At 40.7% G+C, this 15,693-nt stretch overlaps 1 protein-coding gene across 1 annotated transcript in view; it reads left to right on the top strand.

The window, feature by feature from the left end:
- PGM5 (phosphoglucomutase 5) overlaps positions 1-15,693 on the top strand; it is a 159,851-nt gene that overhangs the window by 115,437 nt on the left and 28,721 nt on the right. The window contains exon 9 of the mRNA XM_036433884.1: positions 483-666. Coding sequence (XP_036289777.1) covers positions 483-666 — 184 coding nt within the window. The remainder of the gene's footprint in view (positions 1-482; positions 667-15,693) is intronic.

Below are 15,693 nucleotides of genomic sequence, written 5' to 3'. Positions count from 1 at the left end.
CTGCTAGGTATTTTGAGTAGCTGGTGGGAGGAATATACCAGGTAAAGGGAACAGACAGCAAGAGCAAAGGCCCAGAGACAGCGAAGGGTGAAGTATTTCTGAGAATGGAAAGAAGGTCAGTGTGGCTACAGCATAAAGAAGATGGAGAAAGTGGGACAAAGTCACAGTCAGGAGGTGGGCAGGGTCACATTCCCTTATAGACTATGGCTAGAGTTTTGAATCTTGTCCTCAATGTGAAGGGTGCTTTTGGAGGAATTTAAAGGAATGGAGTGACCTGACGATTTTTACATCACCTCTCTGACTACTGTGTGGAGAATGAATTGTAAGAGCCAGGTGGAAGAGGGGAGATTAGTTGGGGGTACTTTCCTGTGTGGTTCTAACTTAAAAACAAAGCCAATCATAACATGACCATAAGAGATTCACTTAATTGCTCGTTCTCGATTTAAGTTTGTATTCATCCTGTTTCCTGCCCTTCCTCCCAGGTTTGACTATGAGGGGCTAGAGCCCAAGGCAACATATTACATCATGAGGGACTTGGAGGCCCTGATCACAGACAAGTCCTTCATCGGCCAGCAGTTTGCCGTGGGGAGCCATGTCTACAGTGTGGCAAAGACAGACAGCTTTGAATATGTGGACCCTGTGGATGGCACTGTGACCAAGAAACAGGTACTTGCTAAGAAATCACCAAAACAGGTTATTAGGCAAAGCCAGGTGCAAAAGTATCCCAGTCTTTAGGGATGATCTATCTACTCTGAGCCCTTCATTTTTGTAGATGAGAGCCCTGTAGCCAGGAGAGGGGAAAGCCCTTGGTGAAGGCTACCTGCCCAGTGAGTGGCAGAGAGTAATTAGAGCATGGGGCCCTGAATTTCTGTCTGGTGTTCTTTCTGCTTGGTAACTAATGGGTCAATATCTCAAACGGATAATAGACCCAATACTTTCTTCTGAAATGTTTGTACCTGCAGGCTCTCTATGTGGTAGCCATTACTGGTGTTGGGTTCAGTTAAGTTTCTAGGAGCAAAAGATCCTTTTCCTTCGGATCCCCAGGTGCAGGAATGTTTCCCCTTTTATGACCTTTTGTCATTGAGGAATGAGAGGAGCTTAGCCAGAGGGGTTTGCTACTGCTGGTAGGAGAAGAAACAGTTGGAAAATTTGACACACCAAACCCCAAAGAGATATTTATGGTTGAGAATTATTGATGGTTGAGAATTATTATCACCGTAGATAAATGGAGGAATTAACCAAACTTCTGCTATGGTTTCATCTTTGTGAATTGTGTAAGAAAAGTTTAAAGCTATTACAATTATTTTTCTTTTCAGTTTTGTCTGTTTATTATCTATGGCAAATGCTGACTGCTCTCAGTAAATTTTAACATTTGCAGTCTAAATAAGACACTCTAAATAACATTAAGAGAAGTTCCACTCTAAAATCTCCAATTCTTATCTTCTTATACATTCTTCATCAAGTATAGACAACAAAATAAATCAGAAGCTGTAAAGTTTTGGGAACTAAATATAATAATATTTTAAGTATTAATGCTATTTTAAATATAATATAATAGTATTAAAGTAATAATGCTATTTTTATTTTGGCCAATATTTCATTCATACTTGCTCCTCTAAGTTATCCTGACTTGCAAATGTTCCAAAACTCAATGTATCCTGTTACTCTCTAGGTATTCTCTCTCTCTGGTCTGCTTTATTTTATGGTGATTTTTCATCTCTATCAAAATGTCAATCTTTCATCCTTAGAAGGCCTCTTATGGCCAGACACAAGGATTACAGTCTTACTTTGGAAAGGTCTAAGGTAGTGAAGAAAATAGTGGTTACAAAGTTTAAAGACCCAATATTAAATTCTACCCCTGCCAGTTACTAGTGTCTGACTTTGGCAAAGTTGCTTGATTTTTTGAGCCACAGTTTCTTCCTAATCTGTAAAATATCTGGCTCAGAATTGTTTTAGAAATGGAATGAAATAAACTATGCAAAAGCTCATAGCTATCCTTGACAGAGGGAGTACACAGTACATTTTTGGTAGTCATGTTTTGTCTCACTCCAGGATGCTTTTTTGACTGGATTGAATTCTCTCCAAAATAATACCAGTGATTCCCTGGAAATGTGCAGCCAGGAGCTCAGCACATGGCATCTTGGAGCCTCTATGCTTTGGATAAGCCTTTTCCAGTTTTGTGCCATATTCCCACTTGCATTTTACATACGGACCTCGGGGCTTTTTTTTTTTTTTTCCCCCTCAAAGCCAGGGCTCATTTTGTTGTTACTGTAAAATTTAAGAGTTTGTAACACACATGCCTTCCAAAGTATCCTTGGATTGTTGCCATTCCCCCATGAGGAAGGCTTGCACACCATCCCTTGAAGGGATCATCTAGTCAATGCTGGTTCTGGATTTTATCTGCTCATGTAAAGCTTGTCTGTTGAGCTCATTTGTTTTGCTCTTAAATCCACTAATACTCTGCCATTTTCTTCTTCAGTGCACTTAGCATTTGGATACTTTTCCCCCTGGCTTTTCTTTAATTGTTCACATCAGGCTAATTGCTCAGCGAAGTCTCAAGTTTGGACACTTATTTATTTCATGTCCCCTCCCCTCCAACCCTAAATACTGGTTTCCATTTTCACTCTGGAATTTATTGATATTTTTTTCTTTCCACACTCCTTCAGCTGAGCTCAGATGTGGCCATAAATAGATAAGTGCTACCAGAACCTGCTCTCAGGAGCTGCTCTGTGACAGAAGGAATGTTGTTCATCTTCCCAGTTTTTAGGACCCACGTGACATCTTCATTAGCTAGTGGCCCTGAGTCACACTGGAGCTTCTCTGCAGGTCCAGATTTGGCCCCTTAAGGGTTATGAGAGGCCACTAACACTCAGTGGCATCCCCATGGTCAGTAAGTCACAGGTGGTTCTTTCACCACAATTGGCCCTGTTGGTTAGAGAGGGAATTCCTGCATTGTGGGGCTGTTGCTAAACTTACACCAAGGAAGCCCACATCTAAGCATTCTTGGGATGGCAGTAAGTGCCAACATTTAATTCCAGGGACAGTTGAGTCTAGGACACACTTTATGCATCACTGTTGCAAAATAAACTACTCATAAAAGACACATTTTGAATTTAAACAAACTAGCATTATTTTAAAATAGTCATAAGGTACTTTGGTACATTTATTCAACAGGTATTTCTTGAGAGACTAATCAATGCATAATATTAGTTGTTTTTTTCATGGTGCAGTTTTTAAAATATAAGTATAACAGCTTTATTAAGATATTATTCATATACCATATAATTCATCCATTTAAAGTGTACAGTTCAATGGTTTGTGGTATATTTATATACTATATTCACTGTCATCAATTTTAGAACATTTTCATCACTCCAGAAAGAAACCTTGTCCTCTTTAGCTATCCTCTCCCAACCTCTAACAACCATCTACTTTCTGTCTCTATGGATTTTCCTATTCTGCACAGTTCCCATAAATGGAATCATACTACATGAGCTCCTTTGTGACTGGCTGTGTTTGCTCAGCATAATGTTTTCAGGACCCATATATTAAAAAATATATATATGGATCCTGAAAACATTATGTAAGTTCCTTTCCGCTTTGCAGAATTCTTCACTTGCCTGAATATCAGTTTGCAGATATATATATATGTTCACATTATACTAAATATCAATACTTCATTTTTGTTTATTACAAAGTAATATTTCCTTGAATAGCTATACCACATTTTGTTTACCTACTCATCAGTTGACATTTGGGTTGTTTACTCTTTGGGGCCATCATATATAATAAAAGGCTAATATGCAAATCGACCAAATGGCATAACAACTGGTCGGTATGACGTGAACTGACCACCAGGGAGCAGACGCCCAACTCAGGAACTGCCCCCTGGTGGTCAATGTGCTCCTGCAGGGGGAGCACCGCTCAGCCAGGGGCCCTGAGCCAGGCTCACAGCTGGTGAGTGCACCGGCAGAGGTGGTAGCTCTCCCACCTCCACTGCAGTCTCTCCCGCCTCCTCAGCAGCACAAAGGATGTCGACCGCAGGCTTAGGCCTGCTCCCCAATGTGTCAGTCAAACATCCCCCCAAGGGTTCCCAGACTGCAAGAGGGTGCAAGCCAGGCTGAGGTCCCTTCCCCACCCATGCACCCGGCTTCTAGTTATGAATAATGCTGTGTGAATATTATGTAAAGTTTCTGTGCACACATACCTTTTCAGTTCTCTTGGATATACATCTACAAGTGGAATTACTGATCAAATGGTAACTCTTTGTTTAATTTTTAAAGAAACTGCCATATGATCTTCAGAGCAATTGCACCATTTTACATTTTCACCAACAGTATATGAGATTCGAATTTCTACATTTTCCCCAACCTTGTTATTATCTCTCTTTTTTAATATAAAATACTCTAATTTTCAAATAACCTATCATATTATAGATTATTTTAAAATTAAGATAGAAGGAGATTTAATCTTCACAAAAACAAACAGAAGTATGCTTCACCTAGCAAAACCCAAAGGATGTTAACATATGCATGAACATCTCCGTTTGCTAGAGAGACAGATAGCTATGGTCTCTCCAGAGTTCTATTGTGTTGGATTTAAAGGCTGGCTTTGCCACTGCCTAGATTTGTGACTTTGGGCACATGCCTCAACCTAGTTGTGGGGATGGGTGACACTAGTAGTAATTACCATACAGGGCTATGAGAACGTTGGAGGGCAAAGTTCCCAGACACAGTAGCTAATACCCATATGATGCTTGAGAAATGTAAGTTCCTTCCCGCTTTGCAGAATTCTTCACTTGCCTGAATATCAGTTTGCAGAAAAAGTGTGAGTGGTGTTTAAATGTACAGGCTTGAAGTCAAAAAGTCTTGGTTCTGCCTCCTCCTTGCTGGATGATCTTAGGTAAGTCATTCAACCTCCCAGTGCCTTCTTGTTCTCATCTGTGAAAATAAGAATAGTGATTGTGGTTACCTCATACAGCCGTTGGAAGAATCATGAGATAATACAGATAAAGTCCTGGCACATAATAAATAGTTAGCTAAAGCAAGTCATGACATTGCGGATGGATCATGAGAATTCTCGTGTGTTCTGTTCTAAGGCTTGTAGCCAATCATGAGAATTCTTTAAAAAGGTATTAGTGCTCTAGCTGGTTTAGCTCAGTGGATAGAGTGTCAGCCTGCGGACTGAAGGGTCCTTGGTTCGATTCCTGTCAAGGGCATGTACGTTGGTTGCGGGCACATCCCCAGTAGGGGGTGTGCAAGAGGCAGCTGATCGATGATTCTCTCTCATCAATGTTTCTAACGCTCTACGCTTCTCCCTTCTGTCTGTAAAAAAATAAATAAATAAAAATACATTTAAAAAAAGATATTAGCTTGTAAGAACATGTAATAAATAACTTCAAAATGCAATGGGTATTTAATTTTAAAGTGTGCCTTTAACATTTATGTAAAACATTTTTTGTACTCATTCAATAGAAACTTATCTGGCCACTAGGTAAAGCTAGCAATAAAACTACTGGTCCACAATGTGTTAAAAGAGGGTCCTTGGGAAAGAAAGATTTCAGTGTTTAATAAAACATATGATAAGAAAAGCATGAAAAAACCATGCAGCCTTGCAGGAGATCATGTAAAGAAAGACATGGGAGGGCTTCTTCCTTCTCTAAGTTATCTGTGAATTGACTTAAAGTCACATTTCTCTGCCTTCCCTATATCCCCTCCTACCCTTCCCCCAATATGTTCCTACCTCCACTTTCACCTATCCCCCTACTTCACTTCAGAAAGGAAAAGTTCTTTTTAAGACAGCGCAGTCTCCTTTTTATTCTTGATTCGAGGTTGGAGTCAGGAAACAGACCCTGGGGGGGAAAAAAGCTGTTTTATACATATCTTTAGAGATAAAGAAGAAAAACTTCTCCATCCAAAACGAAATTAAAATCCCCATCACTCCCTGTCCACCCCCCTGCTGTGGAAATGTTCAACAAAATCTATCTTTCCAGTGAGACCTGTGGAGGTCATTCAAGGAGCAAGAAGGAACCCCCGGAAGTAATCAACCCCTGACGTGAATTCCCAGGGCCCTATTTGGCCTCACTGTGGCCTGTCTGATCTCATGGAATGTACTATGGCTGCTTCCAAATGCCTGCATTTTTGTGACCCTGGGCATCAAGAGAAAAGTTGATGTGTGCCTTCCATTAAGCAGGACCTAGGAGAGACCCTGATCTAGAAATACCAAATTAATGACCCATAGTTCAACAGCTGCACTTTGTCCTTCTACCGCTCCCATGAAGATATGTCACTATTTATTTTCAGGTAAAATCTAGGCACCATGAATAAATGATAATGGTTTCTTTAAACATGAGTAAGAAAAATAAGCCAATAATTACTCTGAGAATAGAGGAGCATTTTGACAAAACTGTTGCCTAATTTAAGAAGTTCCAATTTTTGCCTTGTAAAGAGATGGGAAATATGAGTGACTCCCTAAGGCCTAAAGGTAGCTCATTCTTTCCTCCAGGATGAATTCTTTCTGCAAACATCTAGACTTCCCATGGTGCTAGGCACACTCTCTTTTCCCCCCCACCATCTATACCCCAAGGAACATTATCAATTTCCAGATTATCTCTTACCATCATTCTCCCCATCTCCTCCTTGTAGCCTAAATCTCCTGGAATCACCACACAGTGCTCCACAATTACGACACTCTCCCAGTTCTGATAAAAGATGTATTCCGATCTGGTGTTGTGAAGGACAATGTGACCATGGCGCTAGCACTGGTGATGGCATCATATAGCCACTATGGTGCATCAACACAGAACTGTGACCTGTACTTTGAAAATTAGCTTTTATCTGAGGAAACTTGACATTTCAGGAACAAAATTGAAGCAACCAGGTCTCTATGACTTGTCCAGCTCCTGAATTTCTATTTAACAGATAAAAAATCATGACATTCTAACAGTGCTGCAGTCATTTGCAAGTAACAGTTCAGCTGATATTAAAAAAAAACTGATGTAAATAAATGCATACCAGTTAGCTGATGTAGAAAACCAAATCCAATTTGATTATGTCAAGCTAACTCTGAGCTTATTAATATTTCTTCAAGTGATGCAGGCCGTGTGGAAAGATTTTGATATTGTTCTCAATCTGGAAAAAAGAACCATTTGAAACTAGTTCAGAGAAAAAACACACTTTGAAGATTGATTCTGAAGTCAATGTGCTTGTAGAGTTGTTACTTTAATATTCAGGAAGATGTCTGCACTTTTTAATTTCAGTATTTAAAAATAATCAAGTGAATTGGTAATCTTGAAATCACATCCTAGTCTGGCATGTGGTGCTTTAATATATACTTTGGGGTAGCCAATGCCTGGTCAATAGATACAGAGAAGTTTACTGAGGCCTCATCTCTGGAGGTGTCAGGTGAAGGCAATTGAATGGCGTCAGCTGGAGAATCTGGGACTCCAGGAGGATTGCTCTATTTAGAGCTAACTGGTCAACCTTCAACTTCAACCTTTAACTTTTATTCTATTCAGTGAACCAACTGAGAGACTGCCATTAACAATTTATCATTGTCCTGTAATATAACTTGCTGGAGAATGGTTTGAGCTAAAGAAGTAGAATTTAAGAAATAACTTTAGTCATAATGATTATCCCACCTATAGACTTTAGTTAAATCTGAAATTTAGTGCCTACAGATAGTCCTCCTATAGTAGTACAGAAATGTTTAGGGAGTGAGATATTATCATTACACTAGAGGCCCGGTGCATGAAATTTGTACATGGAGGGGGTGTGTCCCTCAGCCAGGCCTGCACCCTCTCCAATCTAATCCTGGTATAATCGGGCCTAAAGGGTCAGTTGGACATCCCTCTCAGACTGCTGGCTCCCAACTACTCGCCTGACTGCCTTCCTGATTGCCCCTAACCACTTCTACCTGCCAGTTTGATCACCCCTAACCTCTCCCCTGCCAGGCTGATTGATGCCTAACTGCTCCCCTGCCAGTCTATTTGCCCATAACTGCCTTTCCCTGCAGGCCTGTTCACCCATAACTTCCCTTCCCTGCTGGCCTGGTCCCACCCTCCAACTGCTCTCCCCTGCGTGCCTGGGTCTCCCCCAACTGCCCTTTCCTGCAGGCCTGGTACCCCCACAACTTGTCTCACCTTCTGGCCTGGTTTCCCCCAACTGCTCTCCCCTGCAGGAATGGGTCTCCCCCAACTGCCTTTTCCTGCAGGCCTGGCCACCCCCAACTTCCCTCCTCTACTGGCCTGGTCACCCCCAACTGCTCTCCCCTGCAGGCCTGGGTCCCCCTCAACTGCTCTTCTCCGCAGGCCTTGTTGCTCCCAACTTCCCTCCTCTGTCGGTCTGGTCACACCTAACTGCCCTCCCCTGCAGGCTTGATCACCTCCAACTGCCCTCCTTTGCAGGCCTGGTCCCTCAACTGCCCTCCCCTGCTGGCTATCTTTTGGCAGCCATCTTATGTCCACATGGGGGCAGGATCTTTGATCACATAGGGGCAGCTATCCTGTGTGTTGAAGTGATGGTCAGTTTGCATATTACTCTTTTATTAGATAGGATGTATATTGTGATTAAAACTGGGTTAAAAAAAAACAACTTTTTCTGTTGCAAGTTGTGATGTTGAAAAAAATCTCTATAGTAAATATACATTTCTTTCATATGTTAGTACAATATGATGAAGGTAGTTGAAGTTGGATTCATTTATGTCTTAATCTATTTAATGAATATTTACCGAACACTGCTGTATGCTAGTCAGTTTCCTGGACATTAATGATACAACAGCACACAGTCTAGCAGGGAAGATAAACTGGTATTAATCTTGTTATTGCTATAGAATTTACTGAATAGCATTACAGAGAAAGAACTTATTTGGGAGTGCAGTATCAGGGGGAAATAACCAGGACTTAGGGCTCTGGAAAACTCTCCATGGGGAGATGATATTTAAGCTGTACCCTGAAGGGTGAGTGGAAGCTGGCTCAGGTGAAACCATCTTATCAGACAACATTCTTTTCTTCAATCAAATGTGCTTATACAATTGTTCAGCTTTCCAGATAAAGAGCTGGCATTTCTTATAGGTAATAGCATTCTCAACGGGATATTATCTATTATGATTCTCAACTTCAGTGTTCATTCTATAATATTGTAGTTGTAAATAAAGATAATTGGACCTCTTCTTGGTAGGACACCTTGAAAACCATAGATTAAATTTTTTTCTAATAGCTACCTTTCCTGTGAGATTTCTATTTGTCTTCCAAGGATCAAACACGTTATTTGATGCTTTATAATGAACTGTTGGCTGATATGAAAATAGAGAAAGGGAAATACTGTTTCTAATTAGTTGGGAAGTTCTTACTCCCCTGCTGCTGATTCATTGAAGTTATAATAAACTAGAGGCCCAGTGCAGGAAATTCATGCATGGGTAGGGTTCCTAGTTGCTGCCAGCTGCCTGCTGGGGCCTCCTTTCCCTGGCTGCCAGCTGCAGGCCGGGCCTTCCTTTGTTCCGTGCCGCCCCTTGGTGGTCAGTGCATGTCATAGTGATCAATCGAAATCCCTGTTGGTGGAACTCCCAAGAGGACACTTTACATATTAGGCTTTTATATATTAGATTACCTTCTCTTGACATAACCTGATTGCTTTAGGACTATCTTCTAAAGTGTTGGAAGTAGAATCTTGCTAAGATGTGTGACTCTAAACATTCTGGAATGGTATCACATTTATTCTTACTGAAATACTAATGTCTGTGCATAGTCTGGTGGGTGACCCTTACCAGGAAACATAAATATGATAGGAAAAAGCTGTAAAGGATCACAGAAACTAAGGGATGAAGCTACCCCTGTTGTCTGGGGGCAAGTGTCTGAATCCAGAACTGGGATTGGTATTGAGTGAACAGGAGAGCAGCAGTCATTTTTTGGCCAAAGAGAAATGAGTGTGTATGATCTAGGTGCATTGTTCCAAATCTGATAGTTGGAATTTGAGTGATAAATAATGATAAATCATTCTCCAAGTAGCCCTCTAATCACCTAATATGGATTTTTGCTGGATGGATGTTTTAAAAGTGGGCTGAAGAAGCCATTTGTTCTTGATTTTCCTCAGAAAATTGTTTGCAATTGTTGGCTTCCATGAGTGCTGGCTGGTTATAAAAATGGCTAAATCAAAATTGCTTCCAATCGTAGGGCAGCTAAGTCTGGCATTGTAGCAGTGAACTGCATAAAGATATGACTTAATAGCGGAAGGAAAGTGGAAGGTAAGCCAGCAAAGAGGAAGGATGCTTTTCTGTAATTTGTCCACCTGTTTGTAATTTACACAAAGGCATGGTATGGTCTAGCTGCTGCCCTTCTCAACCACTTTTGAACTCATGCTCATGGCTAGGTATGACTTAAACAAAAATGGGTAATTCTAAGTAATTTTTTCATAGAGAGATGTGGCTCTCCAATCCAAATCTCCTGCTATATAAACTGTTTTTGTCTCCAAAAATATGGTGCAGATGTTACACAGCAATATTTTCACCTTGAAGCTTTCCAGATAAATCATTGGGATTTCCTGTGGGAGATAACATCAGAGTTAGGCTCACGGGGTCTTTCTCTTGCAAGCCTGTCCTGTCTCCAGGTTTATATGCCTGGTGTGGCAAACTGACTGTGCGACATTGTACCAGATGTGAGGGCCATATGCTGTTTTCCTCTGGAAGTCATCCTAAGTCAGTATTTGATGAGGTATGATGCTGCCAAGTAACTGTTGGTAATATACAGTTCCTCCTTCCCTGCCTGGCTGCAATATGTCCTGTAGTCTCCAGAAGAACATCTGGCAGCTCAGTGTATATTTAGCAACTTGCAGAATTCCCTGCATTGATTTACACAAGGGCTTTAAAAAAGTATCATTATGTATTTATCAAACATTTATCACATAACTATTCTACATGAATCTCTGTGCCAGTTTTGGGGACCATACAAACTCTATGAGATATTATTCAACTATTTTACATGAGAAGCGATATATGGCCTGTGGCTCATATGGTTCAACCTAAAATTATGAGCCTGCAGTCAGAGGACCTAGACTGAAGTCCTGGCTCCCCCATTCACTAGCTGAGTTACCTCGAACAAGTTCTTTAATTTGTTCTTTTCAGTGAAATGAGGAAGTGGCCTGGATGACTCCAAGGTCCTTCCTTCAGAACCTTAAGTTTCTAAATTGACAAACCTGGAAGGAGTATTTTTTTCCCCCAAAGAAACCAATTCAGTGGAAGGTATGGAGAAAATAAATGGTAACAGACCCAGTGAGTTTAGCAATGATTTCAGAGACATGGCAAAGTACTTAACATGAAATTCATCTTATTTCTGCCTAATTTAAGAATAAATATGTACTTGGCATCATAAACCATCACCATTTAGGTTTTATTTAGTAATCTTTTGCAAAATCTGAAAGGCTGGACAACTTAGAGCTTAGCACCATTTCATTAAAAGCTTTAAAATAATAATAATAATAATAATAATAATAATAATAATAATATTTATATAGTGACCTACAATTTTCAAAGCATACATTTTCTGATTTGATCTCACAGCAACCCAATAAGCCAGGCTATTTTATTTGTCATTCTCTCTCTCTCTCTCTCTCTCTCTCTCTCTCTCTCTCTCTCTCTCTCTCTCTCTCTCTTTCTCTCTCTCTCTCTCTTTCTCCTCTCTCTTTTTTCTAGGAAACTAAGGCTTAGAGAGCTTAAGTGACTTCACACCTTGTGGACAGATCACAAGAATTCTTGATTCATATTACACAGTGTTTTACAAAGTATCATACTTTAAAAAGATATTATCATGTAAGAACATGTAATAAATAACTTCAAAATGCAATGGATATTTAATCTTAAAGTGTTCCTTTAACATTTATGCAAAAACTTTTTTTGTATTCATTCAATATAAACTTATCTGGCCACTGGGTAAAGCTAGCAATAAAACTACTGGTCTGCAATGTGTTAAGGCCACTGGTTAGAAAAGTTCCAAGCCAGAATTCAAGGCTGGGTTTTATAATTGTTATTTCTGTATCATTTCCAAACTGATTCCATGAACAGCAAAACAAAGAGGGAGAAATTTGGGAAGAATGCATGCTAGAGAGATAACTAGAAGCAGATTGGAAGGTTTTTGTGTGGAGATACCTGCAGGGCACACATAGCCCATTAAATCTTTCTTCATTGGACAGAACTAAAGTAGGCAACACCTTCATCACTGAGGCATACAACTTCAGGCACTCAAGGGGGAAAAAAATACTAAGCAGGAGCTGGAATGCCCTTTGGGTATCTCTACCCCATAATTAACACTTTCTTCTAATGCAGGGGTCCTCAAACTTTTTAAAGTGGGGGCCAGATCACGGTCCCTCAGAGAGCTGGAGGGCCGGACTATATGAACTACTAATTCCTACTGTAACACCTCGGCTGCGCTCACTGCCCAAAATACCTGGCGGGCCGGATCAGACTCCTCTGCGGGCCGCATGTGGCCCGCGGGCCGTAGTTTGAAGAAGAGCCTCTTTTTTCTTCTTTAAGCTGTGGTGGTCATTCCAACTCCTATAGCTGCTGTGGCAACCAAGGCATCGTGGATTTCTTCATAGTTGCTTCAAGGATTCCTTAGGAGATTGTGCTAAAAACAGTATGAGATGGCTCAAGATTCTCCTGCTGATAGGCCACGAGAAAGAGGCTTTCAGAAATCCGCAAGATGATGTTTTATTTCCCCCCCCCATGTTATGGCCCTCCTAAGATCCCAGGCCAACGGTTGTATATTCATGAAACCTTGGATATTAAAGGAATCTCTTTAAGACTGTTTTGTAGTATATGTAAGATAGAAGTCACTCAAGGACTTAGGCGGACACAGTGAGCAAGCGGAAGGGAAATTTATTAGAGAGAAAGGGGGGATGGAGCCACAACCAGGGAAGATTAGGGTTGGATTTTATGCGAAAAAACCGCAAGGGTCAGAGGCTGGGGGATACAAGTGTTCTTAGTCTGATTAGATTGAGTTTGTTGTCCTTCAACTTGATTAGTGCTGGCCATTGAGGCTGTGGGCTATAAGCAGCCTTTGTTATCTTTGGCCTGCTGTCTCGCCCTCTGGTGTGGTTGCCTCCTGTTGTGCCTGATAGGGTGACCGTAGGCTGGTCCACAAAATGAGGCTGGAGCTACTTTCTCATTTGGGACCTTCTGCTTTGCCTGAACCAGATGTCCTCTGATGTCCTGTCAGTATAGTCCAGTCACTTGATAGATGAAGCAGATGATCCAGAGGAAAGAGGCCACTACACTGGTGTCCACATTTACATCAGAATCATTGGGGAGCTTTAACAATCCCAATGCCCAAAATCATACTCCATACAAATAAACCACAAGGTCTTGGAGTAAAATCCAGGTATCAATGTTTTTTAAAGAACCCCACCCCCATACACACACACATACCAACTAATTCCAGTGTCCAGCAAAGTTTGCAATTAATGGGCTTATGATTTGTCTAAGATCACACACATGGTAGGATAGGAACTCTCCATGTTCAACTCAATTGTTTTTAGCCAAAACTGACTCTTGCCCTGAAAATACATGATGAGTAGATACAGAACAGCTGCCATAATGATGACATTCCAGGTAATCTCTCACAGCTGCCCTTCAAGGTGAATACATTAGCCTCAGTTCACTGATGGAGAATATGAGTGTTTTCATTTGTGAGTCCTTCCTAAATGTAGACAGAGGCCTTCCAGCGGTGCTCCCCCAAGTTGTTGGACATTCCATGGCACATATTCAGGTGTTTAAGGTAAACCTACTGTGCGCAGGTGTTGCCCTAGGGTAGGGGTGTCGAACTCAATCAGAGAAGGGGCCAAAATCTAAAATCCAGCCTAAATCGCGGGCCGAATGGTTTACTGAACAGTCATAAACTGTCATTGTGATGGAAACGCAGCAGAGTGCAGTGATGACAGCGCGGTGCGGGCCACATTGCAAGGCCTGGCGGGACGGATTTGGCCCGCGGGCCTTGTGTTTGACACATGTGCCCTAGGGCCTAGGCTATGTAGATAAATAGTCAACAAGGAACAGAAGACTTTGAGCTCCCAGAGCTTATCAGCTAATGAAGGACCAAAGACATAATTCAGCAATTCCAACACTTAAGAATTAAGTCTGGCCCTAACCGGTTTGGCTCAGTGGATAGAGCGTCGACCTGCGTGCAGACTGAAAGGTCACAGGTTCGATTCCGGTCAAGGGCACATCTGCAATAGGAGGTGTGCAGGAAGCAGCTGATCAATGTTTCAGGTTCTCTGTCCCTCTTTCTTCCTGTCTGTAAAAAATCAACAAAATATATTCTTTAAAAAAGTTAAGTCTGTGATGGAAACTTATTTTATTCATTTGCACTGGGCCTTGCTTATTCTAGAGGATTTGTGGCAGCAAAAATACACATAATGAAGTTGTTAGCATATAAATAAGAAACAGAAATCAAGACTAGGGGAAATATAAATAAGTGTAGAAAGTTAAGAACAGAAGAAGAAAAATGTATAGTTATGCAAGTCATAAAGATCTTCTTGGGCAGAACCTCAATTTTGGCAGCCACATTGGAAAGGGAGCTATGGTTAGTTATAAAGTTCTTATTGTCAGAAATACAAAAAAGCAAAAAACAAAACACTCACACACACAAAAACCACAACAAAAACAAACACACACACACACACACACACACAGTACCTCAGGGAAGGAAAGGCTAACATTTGAATCTTCAGGAAATGTCTCATGTGGAGTTCCATATGGTCAACAATATTCCTATAATGATTTGCTGGATTTTATGACACGGTGCCTTGTTATAAAATTTGTGATATGAGTAGGTGGTCAGTTTAAATTGATTTATGCCAAATATACATCCAGATGAATCTGTGGCTTGAAGCTAGACTATATGGAGGAATTGATGGATTGGATACCCTTAAAAATAGTCTTCATAATTTCTCTCTACTGGGATTTTTATAAGGTAGATGTCTTTTTTTTTTTTTTTTTTTTTTTTTCAATTTTCTGAGGTGGGGTTGAAGGGCAAGTCTTGTGTGTTGTGGCTAATTTAATGGTTCATACCAGGGGTCAGCAAACATTTTCTTAAAAGGCCAGATAGTAAATATTTTAGCCCTTGTGGGCCAGATGGTCTTTGTCATAACTATTCAGCGCTGCAGTTGTAACACAAAAGGAGCCATAGACAATACATAAGTGAGTGGAAATGGCTATGTTCCAATAAAACTTGATTTACAAAAACAGGTGCCAGGCCAAATTTGGCTGACAAACTGTATTGCCAATCCCTGGTTTAACATTGAAAATAAAAGCAAATTATATTATTGCTATTCTTTTGTTGGAATTACAGAATGTTTAGAAATTTGGCAAGCCTTGGTCAGTAAGTACCTTTGACCTCATAATTTAATTGATACTAGGTAATGATATATGCTGGAGAGAGCATGGCTCATGTTCAAGTTTCAAATTCTTTACATTCATTGGAGGAACATGTGGACCCAAAGCAATCAAATATAACTAGTAACACATCACAGTGACACTCAACAGACATGGAACTAGGCTTGTTGCAGCACAGAATTGGGCTGGGTCTACACATTTTTTATTTCATGTGGAGAAGGAGAATTGTGTTTCTCACCTGGAGGTCTCACAAAGCAACATGCATTCTCTATTAAGATCTCATGGTTGGTCCCTTAGGAAAGAGAAAAGATGTTG

This window comes from Pipistrellus kuhlii, unplaced genomic scaffold (assembly GCF_014108245.1).
Source record: "Pipistrellus kuhlii isolate mPipKuh1 unplaced genomic scaffold, mPipKuh1.p scaffold_m20_p_12, whole genome shotgun sequence".
In the NCBI taxonomy this organism is placed as follows: Eukaryota; Metazoa; Chordata; class Mammalia; order Chiroptera; family Vespertilionidae; genus Pipistrellus; species Pipistrellus kuhlii.
This window is presented reverse-complemented; position numbering and strand designations above follow the sequence as displayed.